Source organism: Orycteropus afer, unplaced genomic scaffold (genome assembly GCF_000298275.1).
Source record: "Orycteropus afer afer isolate SDZICR_OR568_19922 unplaced genomic scaffold, OryAfe1.0 scaffold00085, whole genome shotgun sequence".
Taxonomy (NCBI): domain Eukaryota; kingdom Metazoa; phylum Chordata; class Mammalia; order Tubulidentata; family Orycteropodidae; genus Orycteropus; species Orycteropus afer.
The window spans coordinates 10,716,554-10,739,625 of record NW_006921672.1 but is presented as its reverse complement, the minus strand read 5'-3'; the positions used below and the strand labels follow the sequence as shown (position 1 = coordinate 10,739,625).

Below are 23,072 nucleotides of genomic sequence, written 5' to 3'. Positions count from 1 at the left end.
GGAGACTCATGCAGCCAGCCTCTCATCCAGACTGCGTTTCTGAGGGCGAGGCTCCCTACTTCCGTAGTGATACTGCCTCGGAAACCCAAGGAGGGGTCGCTATGAGTCGGGGACGACTCGACGGCACACAACAACAACAACAACAACATCACTACGGAAGTAGGATTGCCCAACCTTCCTTCCGAGGAGTGGCTGGTGGGTTTGAACCGCCAGCCTTCTGGTTAGCAGTCAAGTGCCTTAGGCACTATTATACAGCTCAAGAAATAGAAATGTCGCTGAACTTTAATCTCGTCTGTAACTGCAATTCTGTCCCCGGGGAGCAGTGCGGGCCAGAGCCCTTGCAGGGCATGGGGCGTGGGAGAGAGAGGCGTGTCACAAAACCAGCTCCACCCAAATAGGCTCTTGTTTTCTGAGATGCTCCTCCTTATCCCGAAGCGGGCAACAGTCTTGACCATCGCAGAAGCCTCCAAGAGGGACCAGAAGTAAGGAGGAGTCAACGTGAGCTGCTCTCTTGGGCTTCACTTCTTTCCCTGAGATGGGGGGACAGAATAGAAAAGTCTGGAAGAAGGAGGCAGACAGAAGATGCCTTCGAAGACTACAATTCCCATCATACGCCACTGCAGCGACGCCTGCGCATTGAGCGCCGGTTGCCCATGCGGCCCTAGGGCTGGGAGCGCCGCGCCGCGCTCCGCTGCGGGGGAGGCCATGGCGGAACCTTCCCAGGCCTCGACCCCGGCCCCGGCTGCGCAGCCCCGTCCCCTTCAATCCCCAGGCCCTGCCCCAATTCCGACTCCTGCCCCTAGCCCTGCTTCGGCCCCTGCTCCAGTTCCCACCCCGGCACCAGCACCCGCCCCAGCTGCAGCCCCAGCCGGGAGCACAGGGACTGGGGGGCCCGGGGTAGGAAGTGGGGGGACTGGGAGCGGGGGTGATCCAGCTCGACCTGGCCTGAGCCAGCAGCAGCGCGCCAGCCAGAGGAAAGCGCAAGTCCGGGGGCTGCCGCGCGCCAAGAAGCTTGAGAAGCTAGGGGTCTTCTCGGCTTGCAAGGTGGGGGCGGGGCCTTGGTTGAAAGGGGCGGGGCCTGGGGCATCCAAGGGCTTGGGTGGGAGTGGGGGCAAGCTCTTGCGGGGGATTGGTTCCTTGCTCCTCGGTATAGGGTCATTGACTGAGCCTTCTGCCTTCAGGCCAATGAAACCTGCAAGTGTAATGGCTGGAAAAATCCCAAGCCCCCCACTGCACCCCGCATGGACCTACAGCAGCCAGCCGCCAACCTGAGTGAGCTGTGCCGCAGCTGTGAGCACCCGTTGGGTAAGGCAGGCAGCGCCTTCAGACCTTGAGGAAGGGTGTTGCTGGCTTCTGCTTAGATAGGATGCTTTAGGTGCCACAAAGCCTCATCGCTGAAAAACTAAAGATGCTTCCTAAGAGCTTGGGTTGGGAGTGTATATGCCTCAAAGCAGGAGAAAGGAATTCTGGCCACCCAGAAGAGTCAGAAGGCCACCCAGGGTTGACACAGGAGCAGCTGGTCTCCTTGGCCGGTCACACTGGTTAGAGGAGTTGAGAGTATACCTTGGCTGGTGGTGAAGGGGGATCTCTTCTACCCAACCTTCCCAACTCTGCTACCTGTCCCTCTTGCAGCTGATCACGTGTCCCATCTGGAGAATGTGTCTGAGGATGAGATAAACCGGCTGTTGGGGATGGTGGTAGATGTGGAGAACTTATTCATGTCTGTTCACAAGGAGGAGGACACAGACACCAAGCAGGTGTATTTCTACCTCTTCAAGGTGAGCTTTCTCTGAGTGAAGGAGTGTATAAAGGAGGTGAGGCGTGGGGCGTTTGCAGCTTGGAACCCTGCTGGCTGCTACTCCACTCTTCCCTCCAGCTCCTGCGGAAGTGCATCCTGCAGATGACCCGGCCTGTGGTGGAGGGGTCCTTGGGCAGCCCCCCATTTGAGAAGCCTAATATTGAGCAGGTAGAATGGGAAATGTGGCAAGAGGAGAACTGGGGGTAACTTGGAGAAGTGGGGAGCCTGTGTTCGTCATCTTCCTTAGGCTGAGTACGAGCGAGAGCTTCAAAGAATGGAGACTGTTTTGTGGGGAGTGGGATGTGGTATCTCTGCAGAGGGCCACAGTGAGAGGAGAGCCTCATCTCTGCCCTCTGGGAGCATCTCCGTTTGGATGAGCAGTCCCTGCTACTCACGCCTCCCCCCTTGTTTTGTCTCTCTTTCTCCCCACCCCTGCTCAGGGTGTGTTGAACTTCGTGCAGTACAAGTTTAGCCACCTGGCCCCCCGGGAGCGACAGACAATGTTTGAGCTCTCGAAGATGTTCCTACTCTGCCTTAACTACTGGAAGCTTGAGACGCCTGCCCAATTCCGGCAGAGGTCCCAAGCCGAGGACGTGGCCACCTACAAGGTCAATTACACCAGGTAGGCCTGGCCAAGGGTAGCATGGGGAAAGGCGGGTCCACCCAGCTTGGGCTTAGTGGTTTCCACCCTCACCTGTCACCTCTCCCACCTCCACAGATGGCTCTGTTACTGCCACGTGCCTCAAAGCTGCGATAGCCTCCCCCGCTACGAGACTACTCACGTCTTTGGGCGAAGCCTGCTCCGCTCTATCTTCACTGTTACCCGGCGGCAACTGCTGGAGAAGTTCCGAGTGGAGAAGGACAAGCTAGTGCCGGAGAAAAGGACTCTCATCCTCACCCACTTCCCCAAGTAAGCTTCATTCTGGCCTTTCAGGACTTTGCCTCTAGTTCTTGTCTTTGCTGTTGTCTCCTTTTTTCTGGAAAGGCTTCCTGGAGTGGTTCTTCTTCCTCCTTCATGGGTTTTCTGGGATCTGGGTGTCTACCTGGCAGACTTGTCCAGGCCCAGACTCAACTTACTAGTATTTGCCTTGTACGTGCTAGTCTGGGGATGGCAGGGACATGGCATGAGTGCCTATGGCATGGCATGCCCATGGCAGGCATTACTAGTCGTTTCTGCAGGCCTGGATGCAGCCTCAGAATCCTTCGCACTCTGACAAACCAGTTTAGGCTTGAAAAGAAACTGGTTTCTGTCCTTGTTCTAGTCCTTTCTGTAACGTTTCCTCTGCTCAGCCATATATTCTTCCCATTTGAAGCCTGGCTTAGCAGTCCTCTGTTGAAGAAGCCTTTCCTGATTAATCCTGTGCCTCCCGTGTTCCTCCTGCCACCAGGTGGGAAGAAGTGGTGGCAGGATGAGGTGAACTCTGAGGCCCATTTTGATACTGAGGGGCTGAGGCTCAGGTGCACTGCCTGGCCACACACAGGTGGCTTTTGCACAGGTCCTATTTCCCTGCGTTTTTTCCTCTGTGCCTGCCCATTGTGGCAGGAAGTGGGCTTCTTGGATCTTTGTCTTGGAAGTGTCTTATTCTCTTACTTTGAACTGGGGCTCACAGAAGGCAGTGGGCTGTACCTCTTCCTTCAGACTAGGGGTTGCTAGATGGTGTCTCCTCTCTCAGACTCCCAGTTCCCTTAGAGGAGGTCTACTCTCTCCCCTGCCTCCTGCCCCTTTGATGCCCGGCCCCAGGCCCCACCTTTAGTTGCAGGGATAGAATTGGACCAACTGTGTGCCCTCCTCCTAGATTCCTGTCCATGCTGGAGGAGGAGATCTACGGGGCAAACTCTCCAATATGGGAGTCTGGCTTCACCATGCCACCCTCAGAGGGGACACAGCTGGTGCCCCGCCCGGGTATGTGTTGCCTGGCTCTCTGCCTGCATCCTGGCTGAGCTGATCCCCCCTGGGGAGAGAGGGGTTGGGGGTGACGGCAGTGGGGAATGCAAGAGGGCTTGTAACACCCCTGGGGTCAGAAGGCCCAGACCCCTTTGAGAAAGCTGCCCAGACCTCTAACCCTGTGTCCCAATTTTTCTGCCTTAGCTGCCGTCAGTGCAGCAGTTGTTCCTAGCACCCCCATCTTCAGCCCCACCATGGGTGGGGGCGGCAACAGCTCCCTGAGTCTGGATTCTGGAGGGGCTGAGCCCATGCCAGGTGGGTACTTGACCCTTGACCTGTGATTACCATGTACCTTTCCCCCAATCTCTTGCCATCATTGGGAGACTTTACCAATCCCCCCAGCAGGCGAGAAGAGGAAGCTCCCAGAGAACCTGACCCTGGAGGATGCCAAACGGCTGCGTGTGATGGGAGACATCCCTATGGAGCTGGTTAATGAGGTCATGCTGACCATCACTGACCCTGCAGCCATGCTGGGGCCCGAGGTATGCAGCCTGGCTTGCTGGCCCTACAGTCAGCAGGGGGAGTGGAGCCCTCACTGACCTGAAACCCTAGCTGACCACCACTCCTCTGGTGCCCAGACCAGCCTACTGTCGGCCAATGCAGCCCGGGATGAGACTGCCCGCCTGGAGGAACGCCGTGGCATCATCGAGTTCCACGTCATCGGCAATTCACTGACCCCCAAGGCCAACCGGCGGGTGTTGCTCTGGCTCGTGGGGCTGCAGAACGTGTTCTCCCACCAGCTGCCGCGCATGCCCAAGGAGTACATCGCTCGCCTCGTCTTTGACCCGTGCGTCCCTGGGAGAACCTCCGACCCAGGACCCCATACCTCGAGTCCCTCTGCCCCACCCCTTCCAGACTTCTCCCTCCAGCCTTTGGGCACTCTTGATCCTCACTTCCCAACCCTGAGTGCAGCTCAGGCCTGCAGGGTGTGGGAGCCTGGGGAGTAGTTGGTGGACAGGAAGGGGCTGTGACATGCCCCCTGTCCTCTCAGGAAGCACAAGACTCTGGCCTTGATCAAGGATGGGAGAGTCATCGGTGGGATCTGTTTCCGCATGTTCCCCACCCAGGGCTTCACAGAGATCGTCTTCTGTGCCGTCACCTCAAATGAGCAGGTCAAGGTGAGCAGGGTGCCCCTGCCCCTAGGCTGCTGGGTTTGGGCCAGGACAGAGCTGCAGAACGTGATGATGTGTGACTGTGCTGTGGTGATGCACAGCTCTCACCCTGTTAGGCTTTAGAGAGCTCTTGTAGTGGCCGACGGTTCCCCCCAAGCCCACAAGGTGGCAGTTGTGCTTCTGAGAAGTGAGGATTAAGAAAACACCTGTTGACAAATGGAGCCTAAGAATCAGCGACATTTATTTATTTTTTCCTCTTCACCTAAGTTAATATGTGTCCTCTAGTTAGTGGTTTCCCCTCCCCTCCCCACCCACCCCTGGTCACCATCAAAGAATATTTTTGTGTGTGTGTGAAATGCTTTTGACTATTTTTTTTTTAATTGGATTTTGGTCTGTTTACAAGCATAGTGCTTACAAGCGATTTCCCAATATTTACTTTTTTTTTTTTCTCTTGACTTTTTATAATAGTAGTCTCATACAATACTTGTCCTTTTATGATTGACTAACTTCACTCAGCATAATGGGCTCTGAATTCACCCATGTTAGGGGATGAATTCATCATTGTTCTTTAATGTTGCATAGTGTTCTGTTGTGTGCAGGTACAGTTGTTTGTTGATCTCTTCCTCCATTGAAGGGCATTTAGGCTTCCATCTTTTTGCTATTGTGAATAGTGTGGCGGTGAACATGGGTGTGCCCATATCTGTTTGTGTCACAGCTCTTACTTCTCTAGGATATATACCTAGTAATGGGATTACTGGATCATGTGATATTTCTAGTTCCAGCTTGGTAAGGAAGTGCCATACCATTTTCCACAGGGGTTATACCATTTTATAGTCCCACCAGCAGTGTATGAGGGTTCCAGTCTCTCTACACCCTCACGAGCATTTGTTGTTTTCTGTTTTTTGAACTTTGCTGTTAGTGTTGGGGTGGGATGATACTTCATTGTTGTTTTGGTTTGTATTTCTGTAATGACTAACATTCGTGACCATTTCTTCATGTGTTTCTTAGCTGCCTGGATGTCTTCTCTGGTGAAGTGTCTGTTTGTGTCCTCTGCCCATTTTTTAATTGGGTTATTTGTCTTTGTGTTGTTGTTGAAGTTTTCTTTAAACTTTAGAGATTAGCTCCTTGTCTGACATGTTGTTGCCAAGTTTTTTTTTCCATTCTGTGAAGTCTCTTTATTCATTTGGTGAAATATTTTGATGCATGTAAGTGTCTAACATTTAGGAGGTCCTGTCATCTATTTTGTCTTCTGGTGTCTGTGCGTTCTTAGTTATATTTGATAGTGGATTTTTGCCTGAATCAGGGCCCCTGAGTTTGTCCCTGTTTTTTCTTTGATGGTCTTTATGGTTTTAGGTTTTATATTCAGGTATTTGATCCAGCTTGAGTTCGTTTTGGTGCGTGGTGTGAGATATGGATCCAATTTCATTTTTCTACAAATGGATATCCAGTTTTGCCTGCATCATTTGTTAAAGAGACTATCTCTTCCCCATTTAATGAGTTGTGGCCATTTGTCAGAGATCAGCTGTCCATAGGTGGACAGATTTACTTCTGGGTTCTCAATTCTGTTCCATTGGTCTGTGTGGCTGTTGTATACCAGAACCAGCCATTTTAACTCCTGTGGCTGTGTAGTGGGTTTTGATTCCGGAGAGTGTGAGGCCTCCTGCTTTGTTGTTGTTCTTTATTTTTAAAGACAGGCATTTTATTTTTAAAGACAGGCATTGGAGTCTGGATCGGGTCTGCATTATATCTGTAAATTGCTTTGGGTAGTAGTGACATGTTCATGACGGTAAGTCTTCCTATCCATGAGTGTGGTATAGTCTTTGATTTATGTATGTTTCTTGGTATCTTGTGGTAGTGTTTTCTAGTTTTCTTTGTATAGGTCTTTTGCATTTCTGGGTAGATTTATTCCTCAGTACTTCATCTTTGGGTGGTTATTGTAAATTGTATTGTTTTCCTGATTTCCTTTTCAGAGTTCTCTTTGTTGATGTAAAGGAATTTAGCTGATTTTTCTGTGTTTCTCTGGGGCCCTGCAACTTTGCTGAAATTATCAATTAGTTCTGGTTATTTTCTTACTGAATCTTTGAGATTTTCTGTGTATAAGATCATATCTTCTATAAACAGACATGGCTTTATATCTTCTTTGACAATTTGGATACCTTTTTTTTTCCCTTTCTTGCCTTATTTAGCAAGACTTTTAAGTGGACCTGTGTTTTCTTCGTCCCGAGACCATTTCCATACATTGGAGATGTAGTAATTTTTACAGTAGCCCAGCACTGGGTAACAGTCCTGGATTCTGTCCTTTATCACAGCTGACCCACTATTGGGGTCCCTTGGTCTCCTGTTTATGTCACTCAGATCTGCTGGATTCCAAAAACCACATGGTGCCTCCTTGGTCCCAACATGTGGGGAGACAGTGTCTCTTCGGGGTTTTGATGCTGCAATTAGCAGGCTTCTTGTGATGTCCCCTCTTCCCCACTTCCTAGGTCCAGAGACTAGAAACCACTGGCCTGTGGACACCAGCTTCCTGGTTTGGAATCAGACCTGTTTGTGTTTGGATCTTGTCCTTGCCATGGCTGGTGCCTGACTTTAGTCACATTTCCAACATAGCGGAGTGCCAGTTTTCTCTGCTATCAAATGGAGGCTGTAGTACTCTCCTCATGGGTTAACTTGAGAATCGGTCTGTGACGTGCCAAGCACTGTGCCTGCATCAGAGTGAGCACTTGGTCACCCTCCCCATAAATGGCTTCCTTTGCAAAGCACTGTGCTGCTCCCTGCCCCAGGACTTCTAGTTTTCCTTGTATCCTTTCCAATCTGCTCCTCGTCCTGAGGCCTCTCCAGCACTGGGCCCAACCTGCCGCCCCTGGTCAGCCCAGCTCCCCTCCCACGCAGGGCTACGGGACTCACCTGATGAACCACCTGAAGGAGTATCACATCAAACACAGCATTCTCTACTTCCTCACCTATGCCGACGAGTATGCCATCGGCTACTTCAAAAAGCAGGTGACCCTCAGCCAAACCCTGCCCTGCATCTGCCTGCTGCCTGAGGCCAGGGCTCAGTCTGTCCAGCTCCCTGGTGTGGATGGAGTGGGAGCCCTTCATGTCCCATGTTGCATTCATCCCCTGTGGGGAAGTCCTTCATACCCATTTTCCTCCCTCCTGATGTTGCCTTGGTGAAGAGTAAGGGTCCTGTGGGGGACTAGGGCAGATGGGAAGAATTGGGAGGCTCTTGTTCTCAGTTGGGAAGGGAAGCTGACCTGAAAGCTTTCTAGGGACGGATTAATTGAGCCCTGGCCATGTGCAGCGCCACGGGAGGGGGTCAGAGAGGGGAGCAGGGGACGTGGCACCCACTGCCCCACAGATGCTCCTTGGGGAGGAGCTGTGAAAGTTGGAAAACACTTGCTGATGAATTGGGTCATAACCCTCCACCTGCAGGGCTTCTCCAAGGATATCAAGGTGCCCAAGAGTCGCTACTTGGGCTATATCAAGGACTATGAGGGTGCCACCTTGATGGAATGTGAGCTGAATCCCCGGATTCCCTATACGGAGCTGTCCCACATCATCAAGAAGCAGAAGGAGGTTGTGTGTGTGTGTGTGTGCATGCACATGTGTGTGTACATATGTCCATAGTGTTTCATGAGTATGCATGTGGGGGGTGAGTACACGGGTGTGGGCTTATACTGTAGTATTCCAGGGAGGTGGGGATGGGCCAGGGCCTTGGTTCTTGTTCTGCTTCTCAGGAGGAGTTTGGAGGGGGCAGTCCCTGATTCGGTGGCAGGGGCAGTCCCTGATTCGGTGGCAGGGGCAGCCTCGGTTTTCCCGTGGACTCTGGCTGTGGCCTGGGCAGGTTGTTACTGGGCTGGAGTTAGCACTTCAGACCCTTCCTTCCCTCAGATCATCAAGAAGTTGATTGAGCGCAAACAGGCCCAGATCCGCAAGGTCTACCCTGGGCTCAGCTGCTTCAAGGAGGGTGTGAGGCAAATCCCTGTGGAGAGCGTCCCTGGCATTCGTGAGTAGGGATCTTAGTGGGCGGGCTTGCCAAGGGGCAAGAAGGCTCCCTGTTTGGTTGGCATGAACAAGCATTCTTAGTGATCTTTTCACTCCCTACTTTGCAGGGGAGACGGGATGGAAGCCACTAGGGAAGGAGAAGGGGTGAGTGTTGTGTCAAGAGAGAGGGTGAGGGGAAACAGGGGGACCAGGTGCCTCAGAATTGGCATCTCTCACCCCACAGGAAGGAGCTGAAGGACCCTGACCAGCTCTATACAACCCTCAAAAACCTGCTGGCTCAGATCAAGGTGGGGAGACCAATTTCCCTTTGGGGTTCCCTGTCCCTGACTGGTGTTATGACCCCGTCTGGGGGGTGGCAGACACAAGGACTGGACATGGGGCTCATTGGCCCTGGCCCCCACTTGGCTCTCTGCAGTCACACCCCAGTGCCTGGCCCTTCATGGAGCCTGTGAAGAAGTCAGAGGCCCCTGACTACTACGAGGTCATCCGCTTCCCCATCGGTGAGCACATAGCATTCTAACCTTTTCTTCCACCTCTGCCCCCAAATCTCCCTTTACTGGGCTATCCAGCCTCCCAGGGCCCACCCAGTAGATGGCTACAGCTCCTCCCTTCAGCCTCTTTTTTCTTTTTTTTTTTAATAACATTTTATTGTATCTTAGGTGGATGTATGCACAGCAAAACTGGTTCCCATTCAGCAGTGTTTACTCTCACCGTTGTTCAGGGACATTGGTCAGGTTCTTCACGTTGGATCAGCATTCTCACTGTTTCTGTTCTAGTTCTTGCAGTTCCCGTTCATCTGGCCTCCCAGCCCCCTAACCTGCTCATCTTTGCCTTAGAGTGTTTGTTCACCATTCAGTCTCATATAGGTGGTTTTTCAAATGAGCATGGTACTAAAGGGTGATAACTCATTTCTTTATGCACTAAATGACTATTTTGGTAGAAGGTGACTTCAGGGGATAGTTTTAGTTCAAGGCTTAAAGAATATCTTGGCAGCATTCTCTGGGATTTCTCCTGACTCGGTAGGTCCAGTGAGTCTGGATTTTTTGGAAATTTGAAGTTTTGTTCCACATTTTTTTTCCCTTTCAGTCAGGATCCATGTCTTGTGGTCCTGATCTGAATGTATGATTACAGTAGCTGGGCATCATCTAGTCCTTCTGGTCTCCGGGTCGAGGAGTTTATGGTTCATGTAGACAGTCCTGCAGACTGGTTCTATCTCTGCCTGAGTACTGAGTTTCCTTCTTTTTCTTTTGCTTCAGACAAGTAGAGACCAATAATTGCATCTTATATGGCCACTTGCAAGCGTTTAAGACCCCAGATGCTACTCACCAGACCAGGATGTAGAACGTAGACTTTATGAACTATGTTATACCAATTGACTGAGTTGTCCCACGAGATAATAATCCTAACTCTTCAAGGCAAAAAAAATGATTCTCTGGGGTGACTGGTTATGTCTAAGGAGCATCAGTTTCTGTGACTCTTAATTATTATATATATACACACATATGGGGTTGCTGTGAGTCAGATACAACTCGACAGCACATAACAACAACATACACACACATATACCTACATACAAATAAATGCAACGCACTGCCATAGAGTCGGATCAGACTCCTCATAGCAACTCCTCCTTGGGTTTCCAAGGTGGTATCACTATGGAAGTAGATTGCCCAACCTTCCTTCCAAGGTGTGGCTGGTGGGTTTGAGCTGCCAGCCTTCTGGTTAGCAGTCAAATGCCTTAGGCACTATGCCACCAGAGCTCCCAATGTACACATATATACCCATATATACATGTGTATATACATACATGGGTATCTTGTTTGTTGCTGCTACAAAGTTATATATAACCTAGCATTTACCAAAACATCTTTTGTGTGTTAGTGTGTGTATGTATGTGTGTACAATCTAATGGTATCAGTTACCTTGATTAAGCTGTGCACACTTCTCCCACACTTGGTGTTACCTTTCCCATCACCATAAATAAAAAGTGATTACTGTCGAGAGAATGAGTCTGTCTTCCCCCCCACCAGTCATCCCTGGTAACCACCAGTGACCGTTGGCCTCTGTTATGTATAGCTGTTCTCATCACTTTATAAAAGTGAAGTCATACAATATTTGTCCTTTTGTGATTGAGTTACTTCATTCAGCATGATACCCTCTAGGTTCATCCATGTTCCAAAATGTTTTGGGAACTAATCTTTATGGCTGAGTAAACCAAACTCACTGCTGTCGAGTTGAACCCAACTCCTAGTGACCTCTCCTTGGGTTTCTGAGGTGGTATCTCTACAAAAGTAGATTGCCCAGTCTTCCTTCCGAAGAGTGGCTGGTGGGTTTGAACGGCCAGCCTTCTGGTTAGCTGGTTAGTCAGCTGCCTTAGGCACTATGCCACCAGAGCTCCTAAGTAATAAATATGAAGCACCTTGTGTTGATCCATTCATCTCTTGGTGGGCACTTAGGTTGTTTCCATCGTCTGGCTTTTGTGACGAGTGCTGCAGTGAGCATAGGTGTGGATATATCTGTTTGCATCTCTTCTGTTAGGTCTCTAGGGTATATTCCAAGGAGTAGAATTGCTGGATCATAAGATAACTCTATTTCTAGTATTTTGAGGAATCACCATACTGTTTTTCCATAGGTGGTGTCCTATTTTACTTTCCCACCAGCAGTGGATAAGGGTTTCAGTCTCCCCCACGTCCTCACCAACATTTGTTGTTTCTCATTTTTTTTTTTTTTTTTTTTTCTTAAATCATTGTCATCTTAGCTGGGGTTGGATGGTATCTAACTGCAGTTTTGATTTGCATCTCTCTAATGGCTGATGACAGCATCTTTTCATGTGTTTGTTGGCTGCTTGAATATCCTTTTTGGTGGAGTGTCTGTTCCTGTCCTTTGCCCATCTTTTGGAAATTAGACCCTTAGGATGTCACTCCTGAAGACTCTTCCCCAATCTTTAGGTTGTCTATTTACTCTTTTGATAAATTCCTTTGATGAGCATAGGTTCTTCTCAGCCTTTTAAAGTTCTGCCCTTGTCTCCTGCTGCCCAGATCTGAAGACCATGACTGAACGGCTGCGCAGCCGCTACTACGTGACCCGGAAGCTCTTTGTGGCAGACCTGCAGCGGGTCATCGCCAACTGCCGCGAGTACAACCCTCCGGACAGCGAGTACTGCCGCTGCGCCAGTGCTCTGGAGAAGTTCTTCTACTTCAAGCTCAAGGAGGGGGGACTCATTGACAAGTAGCTTTGGACCTGGGAATTTCCCACTTCAGATTCTGATCTGACTCCTAGGGATCCTTGGGCCTCCTGACTTAGCTTGAGACACTCCAGTCAGGGAGGTGGGGTACACAGCCCGATCCCACAGCCCTTTCTGGACATGCAGATGCCTCCAATCCAGCAGCTCTGACGCCCCCTTCATGTGTCTGACCTTGGGAAGAATCTCCTGGGTCTAAGGCCCAGCCCCTGTTGTGTGACTCCCAGACAAAGGATGTACCCTGCCCAGTCCTTGTGGCCTCCAACCCTGATCCTCCCCAGAACTGTGGTGTCTTGGAGTCCTGGGCCTGGCCCAAGTTGTCTGTTTTCTTAAGGGCGAGGACTGCTGACTTTAGCTTGAGTTGAGTGGGCTTCGTGGGTTGGAAGTTCAACCCAGACTGGAGGGGCCATGCCTCGCCCTGCACTGTTCTGTCATTCTGTCCCCCAGGGGTGGGGGACATGTGGACCATTCATTCCCTGGCATTAATCCCTTGGAGGGAACAATAAAACTTTTTTTTTTTTTTTTTTTCTTAAATGTGTGTGGGGCTTTTTTGTAAATTAGTGTTACCAATATATATTGGGAGCTCTGGTACTGTAATGCCTAAGGCTCTTGATTACTAACCAGAAGGCTGGCGGTTCAAACCCACCAGCATTCCTCGGAAAGAAGGTTGGGCAGTCTACTTCCGTAGCGATACCACCTCGGAAACCCAAAGAGGGGTTGCTATGAGTCAGGTCTGACTTGATGGCACATAGCAACAACAACATGTATATCAGAGATGTATTTGACTATAATTAATATAACTGTAGTTTCAAAGACTTAAGCTAGTAGGGTTTTTTCTCTCACAGAAGAAGTCAGGAGGTAGCATTGGATCATGCTGGCTCAGGTGCTCAGCATTGTGAGGAGCCAGGCTCATTCTGTCCTGCTCTGCTGTCCTTGACCTACAAGACTTTTTTTCTTTTAACATTTTTCACAATGTATCAACATTTATTTATTTTTGCTGTACTATATTCACAGACATATTTGCAGCTTATGTAAATCCACCTAGAAATACCCTTTGTCACACCTATACATGTTTGTGGCTGGGGTCCCATTCTTGCCATACCTGTGTAGCTTGCGTTACTATGTACCCACTCTACATTATCGATTATCGTTATTACCGTTACTGCAGGATTGTGTATGAATTTGTATTTACCCCTGTTGCCTTTACTCTTAAACTCTTCCCAGCTTCTTCCTTTCCTTGATGATTTTATGCTGCCTTCCTTCGTACTGTATATTCCCCTTCACCCAAGTTAATAGTTCTTTTTTGATGTGTGCATTTATTGCTATACATTGCCCTCAGGGCGCCACTTTTGCTGTGTTGCAAAGATTTTGATAGGTACTTTCATTCTTGTTTGATTCAAGGAATTTTCCATTGCATTTTTTATTTTGTATATTAAGCAGTAGTTTTTAAAGCAGGGTGTTACTCAGTTTCCAAGTATCTGATTTTTTTTCCCTTGCTCTTCCTGTTGTTTATTTCTCATAGCATTGTGATCTGAGAAGATGCTTTCCAGCAGTTTGATGTTTTTCAATTGTTTGGGCTTGCTTTGTGGTCTAACATATGGTTTATTCTGAAGAACATTCCATGTGCACTGTAAAAGAATGAATTGTGCTGTTGTTGGGTGAAGTGTTGCATATGTGTCTACAAAGTCAAGTTGGTTGATTGTGTTAAGTTCTTCTGTCTTTGTTGAGTTTCTTTCTAGTTGTCCATCCTTAATTGAGGTGGTAAATTAAAGTTTCCTACTATTTTTGTGGAGTTGTTTCTTTCTTTTTTCAATTCTGTTAGTTTTATTTCTTGATTTTGGGGCTTTTTCACTGGGTACATAGATATTATGGTTATGTCCTCTTATACAATTGACCCTTTAATTATTATATAATGTCCTTGTCTCTTATGCTGGTTTTTTGCCATAAAGTCTATTTTATGATAAATTAATATTGCCACTTCTGCTCTTTTTTGATTGCCATTTGCTTGATAATATTTTTTCCCACCTTTGATTTTTAGTCTGTTTTTGTGTCTAGGGTGTGTCTCTTGTAGACAGCATATTGATGGGTCATGTTTTCTTATCTATTACTCTCTGTTTCTTAATTGGTGCATCTAATCTGCTTACATTCAGTGTAATTATCAACAAATAGGACTTCATTGCCGTCATTTTGTTGTGTGTGTGGTGCTGCTGATTCCTTGTTCCATGTAATTTTCTGTGCTGAGCTAATCTTATTTATATGTTTTTATTTTACTTTCCTTCATTGCTGTGGTTTTAGGGTTTGCTACATATTTTTGAGTTTCTTTTTTTTTTTTTGATGGTAAGGTTTATTCATTTCCTTTGAGGTTACCCTATAATTTCTTCTTTTTTTTCCCAAGGCTAAAACAGTCTACTCTATCTTGAACTTGCCTTGACTTCCTCTTCATGTGGAAGTTCTGTAACTACCCTGTTTATTCCATCTTTTTGCTTTGTAGTTGTCCTTGTTCACAGATCAATGTCTTGGGCTCCCTATTTTCGGTCTTGCAGGTTTATTTTATTTTTTAAACTTCTTTATCTGGGTTGGGTTCTGGCTGATGTCATTTGTGCAGAGTGGGCACAGTTGCTCACCCACTGAGTGGGACAAAAAAGAAAAAAGGGTGAGAGGAGAAAAATACAACACAACGAAAAAGAAAATAACAAGATAAAACAGGAAAAACAACGACGACTAAAAAAAATTAAGGACAAAAAAAAAAACTGGGGCAGGGGACAAAGGAAAAAAGAAAGAATAGTAAAGATAAAACAGGACAAATACAAAAAGAAAAGCAAGGGACAGTGAAGAAAAGATAAAAAGCGAAAGAAGGAAAGAAAAGGGGGATAGGGAAGGAACAAAAAAGTGAAAAGTGTTGGGGCAGGGCATCTGGGCAGTATTCTTGCTGATTGAGCAGGCATTGGGGGGCAGGGCACCTGGTTGGTTCTAGAAGGAATTCCTTCCGGTCCAGAGGGCGGCTTGGGGCAGGTCACCTGGACCCGGAAGGAGTTCCTACCAGCCAAGAGGCAATTAAGGCAGGATACCTGGTCCCAGAAGGAGTTCCCACTGGCCGAAAGGTGGCTGGGGCCAGAACACGTGGTCCTGGAACAAGTTCCTGCCAACCCAGAAAATGGCTGGGAGTTGGGCATCAGGTCTGGCTGGATGAAATGGAGTGGGAGATGTGGTCACCAGAAGGGTATGGGAAATAAGGTGAATATCACACCCTTCTGGTCACTAGCTACCCGCCCATGCAGTTCTCAGGCAGCAGAGCCAATGGTCAGGTTGCTGCCCTGATCGGAACACTGCTTGCACCTTCAGTCCAGTTGACAGTTAACAGCTCTGTTTGTCTCCTTGTCTGCCATTTTCATTCAGTTTCTTCTTTTGCTATTTGATCGACTTCTTCATCTTTCCTTTCAAACCTCAGGGGTCTAGGATTATCATCTGTATCTATCATTTGGCTTCTTCTCTCTTTGTTGTGGAGGGTCCGGGTGGCTTGTCTGCCTATTTCACCATCTTGTGGTATTTTTTGGGATAGTCCCTGGCTTTAGCAGGCTGACCTTGGCCGCTCCAGTACCTCTCACAGACTGGAGCCTACTCAACTTCAGGTTGTACTGGGGTGGCAAGACTCATGCTGAGTCCTGGGCTCCTGGGTGGTGAAATGTGCCTGGCTACAGCCCACCACTTCTCCCTGCTCCAGGCTGCTTCTGACCCCAGTGCCAGGAGCAATGGGACAGAACTTCAGCCAGGCTGCCTGAACCTGGAGTGGCTCTAAAATGGGGTGGGAAGTGGGGTGGGGGGAGGTTGGGGGTGGAGGAGGTAGCAGGACCCAGGAGGAATGAATGAGTGCTACACTGCCAGCAATAGTTCTGTCCCCAACCCTCACCCTAGCACGCTGCACACAGTTTCTCCTAGGGGGTAGGGACCGGAGATTTCTAAGGGGAATTTCTAAGGCCAGCCTCCTGCTCCTGCTGGCTCCTCCCCTCAGTTTCAGTTTCCAGTTCCGATCTCTGAGCGGAGCCCAGCTTCATCCAGGCTAAGCTGAGCAGAGCTGCCCCTTGGCCACCTCAGTGGTACAGGTGAGACCCGGACCAGGCAGGGCCAGGTGTAGTCTGTTACCCTCTTGGCCAGAGCAAGGCCCCCGAGCAGTGCCAGGAGTGCTCAGGTCTGCCCCTTTAAACCAAATAGCTCCCGGGCAAAGCTCTTTTCCCTAGACTGGGCTGGCCACAGGTTTGGGGCGGGTGTGGGGTGGGACACAGCATTGAGGGGTCCGGGAGGACAAGTGGAGCTGAGTCTCTGCCGTACCTAGAATGGAGCTGCGACCCTACCAGTGGGAGGTGATCATGCCCGCCCTGGAAAACAAGAATATCATCATATGGCTGCCCACGGGCACTGGGAAGACGCGGGCGGCTGCGTTTGTGGCCAAGAGACATCTAGAGACTGTGGACCAAGCCAAGGTGGTTGTATTGGTCAACAGGGTAAGTGACCTGCCCTCCCCTCTGTGGCGCCTCAGCTCCTTGGGAGCCTCTCAGGCCCTCCAGAACACCAGAGCTGCCGCAGCCATCTCTCAGCTCACCTGTCACGGCACTTCAGTCCCTAAATAGGTCCTGGAGCCACCTTGCCTCCTCCCCAAACCTCTGGCCCCTGATGCTGCTTCTATTCCTCATCTCATTCCCCACCCTCAGGTGCACCTGGTGACCCAGCATCGTGAGGAGTTTAGCCACATGCTGGATGGACGCTGGACCCTGGCTACCCTGAGCGGGGACATGGGGCCACGGGCTGGCTTTGGTCACCTGGCCCGGAGCCACGACCTGCTCATCTGCACGGCAGAGTTGCTGCAGCTGGCACTGACCAGCCCTGAGGAGGAGGAGCACGTGGATCTCAGTGGTGAGGCTGTGGGACAGGGGGCAGAGGGGGAGCACCTGGGGCAGCCCTTCCTGCTGACCCCCAGAGCACTTCTTCCTTGCTTTTGTGAGAAGAAGAGTTCCCTATTCACCAACCCCTAACATCCACTCTAATGGAAATAGACCCAGCTCCTGTGCAGGATCCTGGGTAAGAGACTTCCCCCAGCTGAGCCTGTTTAAAAACCAAACCACACTCACTGCCACTGAGTCGCTGCTGACTCATAGCGACCCCTCCTTGGGTTTCCAAGGCAGCATCTCTATGGAAGTAGATTGCCCAATCTTCCTTCCAAGGAGTGGCTGGTGGTTTGAACCGCCAGCCTTCTGGTTAACACAGTCAAATGCCTTAGGCACTACGCCACCAGAGTTCCTATACATAGACACATGTATGTACATAGCAGTCAAATGCCTTAGGCACTAGCTACCAGAGTTCCTGAGCCTCAGTTTACTAATCTGTAAATCATCCCCACCTGGTTTGTTCCCTGTGGCTTGGCAGTGAGTCGGGAAGGGAGGAGGGCATTCTCAGACAGGTGGTGGGGACGACATAAGCAAAGCTAATGGGTGGAGGGGCTTTGTAGACATAGTTCACGCTTTCCCCCATGTGCCCTCCTCAGACTTCTCCCTGCTTGTGGTGGACGAGTGCCACCACACACACAAAGATACCGTCTACAACATCATCCTGAGCCAGTACCTGGAGCTTAAACTGCAGGGGGTGCAGCGTCTGCCCCAAGTGCTGGGTCTCACAGCCTCTCCAGGCACTGGCAGGGCCTCCACGCTCGATGGGGCCATCAACCACATCCTGCAGGTCAGCTGGCTCCTGTGACCCTCCCATTACTAGGCCTACCAGGAACCTCCCCAGCTGCCCTACCTGGCTCCCTCTGATAAGGTCAGCCCTTCCTCTCCTAAGGCCCAGCCTCCAATGGCTTCTTATTGCGCCTAGATTCAACTCCCAGCTTTTTATCCCAGCTTACAAAGTCCCAGATGATCTAGCCCCTATCTACCTCTCCAACCTCATTTTCTATATCCTCCTCCTTTTGCCCGAAATGCCGTTTCCCTTGAACTTTAGGAATAAGTGACACATCAGGGAGTCACTTAAATGTCAAAGGTGAGCTCTGATCACCCTCACTGCACCCTATCATATCATGCAATTTTATTCCATCAGAGCTCTTAACACTACCCACAATGCTCTCATTCTGTTCTTTACTGGTTTATCATCTGTCTCCCCAACTCCATTCTAAGTTCCTCTGTGGTCCCAGTGCCTAGAATAGTGCCTGGCACTATTCTAGGTAGTAGATATTTGTTGAATGAATGAATCCTCACCCACAATGGCCCTGCCTCCAGGCTCCCCTTTCCTCAGTTGGGGATCATCCTGCCCCACAGCTCTCTGCATGTTGTTTTCACACCCATTCCAATGAACCCCTTTCTGTTGCCCTCAGCTCTGTGCTAACCTGGACACATGGTGCATCTCGTCACCCCAGGAACACTACCCCCAGCTGCAGGAGTACAACCGTCAGCCCTGCAAGCAGTATGACCTTTGCCAACAGCGGAGCCAGGTACTTGCGGGGAGAGGGTAGGAGTGGACGTCCGTTGTGAAGTCAGAGCACCTGGCTTGAGGCCTGACTCCACCCCTCACTAGCTTTATGTCTTCAGGTCATTTCCTTAAGTCTCTGAGCCTCCATTTCCTCTTTATGAGATGGGACACATACAAGCCATGCCCACAGCCTGCTGTTGGGTTTGACTCAGAAACCACTATGGTATCTGCCAGGGCCTCGGACACACTGTTGAGTGCTTTGCAAACTATAAAGCAGAGGCACTTTGTGCTAAGGCTGTGCCAATAGCTCTCCTTTGGTGTCTGCTGTGACAGGTCTAGACCCCACCTTGCCCAGGCCAGAGTGGAGGAGGCACCTTGCCCAAGGCTACAGAGCAGGTGGAAACAGCAGGAACCCTGGACTTAACCTGGGCCCTGCTTTCAGCTGAGACACTTTCACAGGCAGCTGGCCTCCCACAGCTCCCTCCTCTCAGATAAGAGACAGTGACACCATGCATGATCATTCTAAATGTTTCATCCCTTGTGTGTGTTGCTTTTTTCTTTTGTTTTGAACCTTTTATTGTGGCTTGAGTGAAAGGTTACAGAGCAAATTAGTTTTCCATTCAACAGTTTATACACATTTTGCTTGGAGAAATCGATTGCAATCCCCACGATGAAACTGCACCCTTCCTACTTCCTCCCTGTGTTCCCTGTTTCTATTCACCTTCATCCTGCCCCTTCCTGCCTTCTGAGCTTTGTTTTTGGCAAATGCTGCCCATTGGTCTCATATGGTTGATTGTTCTAAGGAGTGCACACCTCCCTGGTGTTATTGTTCATTTTATAGGCCTGCCTATTTGGCTGAAAGTTGAACCATGGGGGTGAGTTCAGTTCCAGGCTTGAAAAGTGTGTATGGACCATAGTCTCAGCAGTTCTCTATTAGACTGGTAACTCTGGTCTTTTTTTTATGATGTTGAGTTTTCTTCTACATTTTTCTCCTCTTCTATCCAGGATCTTCTATCATGATCCCAATCAGATCAGTCAGTAGCAGTAACTGGGCACCACCTAGTTCCTCTAGTCTCAGGGTCCTGAAGGCTGAGGTTCACGTGGTCCATTGGTCCTTTGGACTAATTGTTTCCTTGCATCTTTTATTTTCTTTACTCTTCTTTGCTTCAGATGGGAAAAGACAAATAGTTGCATATTAGATGGCAGCTGGCAAGCTTTTAAGACCCCATTTGCTACGCACCAAAGTGGTGGTGTTGTTATTTGCCATCGAGTTGGCCCCGACTCATAGCGACCCCTCCTTGGGTTTCTGAGGCAGTATCGCTACGGAAGTAGATTGCCCAGCCTTCCCTCTGAGGAGTGGCTGGTGGGTTTGAACTCCAGCCTTCTGGTTAGTAGTCAAGGGCCTTAGGCACTATGCTACCAGAGCTCCTACACACCAAAGTAGGATGTAGAAAATTTTCGACTGTGTTATGCCAACTGGCCTGGATGTCCCCAGATGCTATAGTCCTAAGTTCCCAAGCCAAGTGATTAATTTCCCTCCAGGTGTTTGATTAAGGCTAAGAGGTTTCATAACCTTGCCCCCTGTATGTTCTACTATACACCTGGATATACTTGAAGCACATATAAATACATATGTAGAAATAGCCTCTGCCAAACCTGTATATACTCGTGTTTGTAGTCCTATTTGTCTTCCCATACCTCCGCTTGCATGTCTATCTGTGTATCTACTTGCAGATTATTGTTACTACTGTCCTTGCAGGATTGTGCATATAATAATATTTACCTTTGTTACCTTTCACTGTCTTTAAAAAAAAAAAAAAAAAACTTTTATTATGATTGGAGTGAAAGTTTACAGAGCAAATTGGTTTTCCATTCACCGATTGCCACAGATTTTGTTGTGTGACGTTGACTGCAGTCTCTTGTGCACCTCCCCGTGTCCCCCTTTTCCTTGGTCATGCTGTGCTGACCTCTTTGTTACTGCATGTTGCATTTCCCAGTTATTGATTTTCTCCCTCCTTTCCTTGGTACCCATCAAAGAATGTTGCTTTCTGTGTGTAAACCTTTTCTTGACTTTTTATAATAGTGGCCTCATACAGTATTTGTCCTTTGGTGATTGACTTCTTTCACTCAGCGTAATGATCTCCAGGCTCATCCATGATTTATGGATTTATTGTTATTCTTCAACATTGTGTAGGATTCCACTGGGTGTATGTACCATAGTTAGTCTATCCATTCATCCGTTGATGGACACTTGGGTTGTTTCCATCTTTTTTGCTATCATGAATAACGCTACAATGAACATGGTTGTGCATAAATCTGTTGGTGTCATGGCTTTTATTTCCCTAGAATATATACCTAGTATATATCCTATAGTGGGACTGCTAGATCATATGGTATTTCTATTTCAAGATTTTTAAGAAAATACTGTTTTCCACAGTGGTTGCACCATTTTACAGTCCCGCCAGCAATGTATGAGGGTTCCATTCTCTTCACACCCTTGCCAGCATTGGTTGTGTTCTGTTGTTTTGTTTTGTTTCATTTTAACTTTGCTATTAATGCTAGGGTAAGATGATATCTCATTGTTGTTTTGATTTACATCTCTCTAATGGCTTCATGTGTTTGTTGGCCACCTGAATGTCTTCTCTGGTCAAGTGCATGTTCATGTCCTCTGCCCATTTTTTAAATTGGATTGTTTGTCTTTTTGTTGTTGAGGTGTTGAAGTTTTTTTATAAATTTCAGAGATTAGGCCCTTGTGGGATATTATCATTGCCAATTTTTTTTTCTGGCACAGTGGTTAAAGAGGTGCTAACTGAAATGTCAACGTTTCAAAACCACCAGCCACTCTGCAGGAGAAAAATGTGGCAGCCTGCTTCTGTAAAGATTGACAGCCTTGGAAACCCTGTAGGACACTTCTACTCTGTCTTATAGGGTCATTATGAGTTGGAATTGACTTGATGGCATTCGGTTTGGTTGTTTTGGTTTAAGTTCTCTTCTTACTCTTTTGGAGAGTCTTTTGATGCACATAAGTGTTTAATTTTTAGGACTTTTCTGAATAGGAGTGGTGATAAAGGGCATCCTTGTCTGGTTCCTATTCGCAAGGGGAATGCTTTCAGTCTCTATCTGTTGAGAATAACGTTTGCTGTAAGTATTGTGTATATGCCCTTAATTATGTAGAGGAATTTCCCTTCTGTTCCTAATTTTTAGGAAGTTCCAGTCATCTAGTTTATCTTCTGCTGTTTGTACATTTTTAGTTATGTTTGATAGTCTATTTATACCATGAATTAGGGGCCTGAAGTTTGCCTCTATTTTTTCTTTGCTGATCTTTATAGTTTTAGGCTTTACATTTAGGTCTTTGATCCATCTTGAGTTTATTTTTGTGTATAGAGTGAGTTATGGGTCCTGTTTCATTTTTATGAAAATGGATATACAATTTTGCCAGCACCATTTGTTAAAGACACTGTCTCTTCCCAACTTAATGAGGTTTGGCCCTTTGATAAAGCTCAGCTGTCCATAGGTGGATGGATTTACTTTTGGTTCTCAATTCTGTTCCATTGATCTGTGCATCTGTCATTGTCCCATTACAGACTATTTTGACTACTGCAGGAAATGTGAGGCCTCCTACTTTGTTCTTCTTCTTTAGCAGTGCTTTGCTTATCTGAGGTCTCTTTCATTTCCATAGAAAGTTGGTGATTAGTTTTTCCATCTATTTAAAGAATGATGATGGAATCTGGGTCAGGATTACATTGTATCTGTAGATCATTTTGGGTAGTATTGACATTTTCACAATGTTAAACCTTCCTACCCATGACCATGTTATGTTGTTGTTGTTGTTATGTGCCGTCGAGTCGGACCTGACTCATAGCGACCCCCCTTGGGTTTCCGAGGCAGTATCACTACGGAAGTAGATTGCCCAACCTTCCTTCCGAGGAGTAGCTGGTGGGTTTGAACCGCCAGCCTTCTGGTTAGCAGTCAAGTGCCAGTGCCTTACGCACTACACTACCAGAGCTCCTCGACTGTGCTATATTCTTCCATTTATGTAGGTCTCTTTTGGTTTCTTGTAGTAGTATTTTGTAGTTTTGTTTGTATAAGTCTTTTGTATCTCTGGTTTGATTTGTTCCTACATATTTCATCTCTTGAGTGGCTATTGTAAATGGTATTGCTTTCCTGATTTCCTTTGTTAGTGTGAAGGAATCTAACTGATTTTTGCTAGTATTATACCCTGCCACTTTGCTGAATCCTATTAGTTCCAGTAGTTTTCTTGTTGCATCTCTGGGATTTTCTATGTATAGGATCATATCATCTGCAAAAATAAGATACTTTTACTTCTTCTGTATCAATCTGGATGTTTTTTATTTCCCTTTTTTGCCTTATTGCTCTGACTAGGACTTTCCTGAATAGAAGCATAAAATAAAATAAAGGGCATCCTTGTCTGGTTCCTATTCGCAAGGGGAATGTTTTCAGTCTCTATCTGTTGAGAAGAATGTTAGTTGTTAGTATTGTGTATATGCCCTTAATTAT

The 23,072-nt window shown here is 48.0% G+C and overlaps 2 protein-coding genes across 2 annotated transcripts in view; both read left to right on the top strand.

The window, feature by feature from the left end:
* Positions 1-705: 705 nt before the first annotated feature.
* Positions 706-12,092, top strand: KAT2A (lysine acetyltransferase 2A). The gene is made up of 18 exons (XM_007942148.2): positions 706-1,044; positions 1,182-1,305; positions 1,633-1,778; positions 1,877-1,966; positions 2,239-2,420; positions 2,517-2,708; positions 3,595-3,701; positions 3,888-3,998; positions 4,089-4,225; positions 4,322-4,530; positions 4,735-4,861; positions 7,745-7,855; positions 8,288-8,431; positions 8,747-8,861; positions 8,968-9,004; positions 9,084-9,147; positions 9,276-9,360; positions 11,899-12,092. Exons 1-18 carry the CDS (start codon positions 706-708, stop codon positions 12,090-12,092), a joined length of 2,514 nt encoding a protein of 837 aa, XP_007940339.1.
* A 4,340-nt stretch (positions 12,093-16,432) lies between these two features.
* Positions 16,433-23,072, top strand: part of DHX58 (DExH-box helicase 58) — a 31,020-nt gene continuing 24,380 nt past the window's right edge. Inside the window, exons 1-4 of the mRNA XM_042781118.1 lie at positions 16,433-16,600; positions 16,808-17,009; positions 17,638-17,828; positions 18,460-18,576. Coding sequence (XP_042637052.1) covers positions 16,433-16,600; positions 16,808-17,009; positions 17,638-17,828; positions 18,460-18,576 — 678 coding nt within the window. The remainder of the gene's footprint in view (positions 16,601-16,807; positions 17,010-17,637; positions 17,829-18,459; positions 18,577-23,072) is intronic.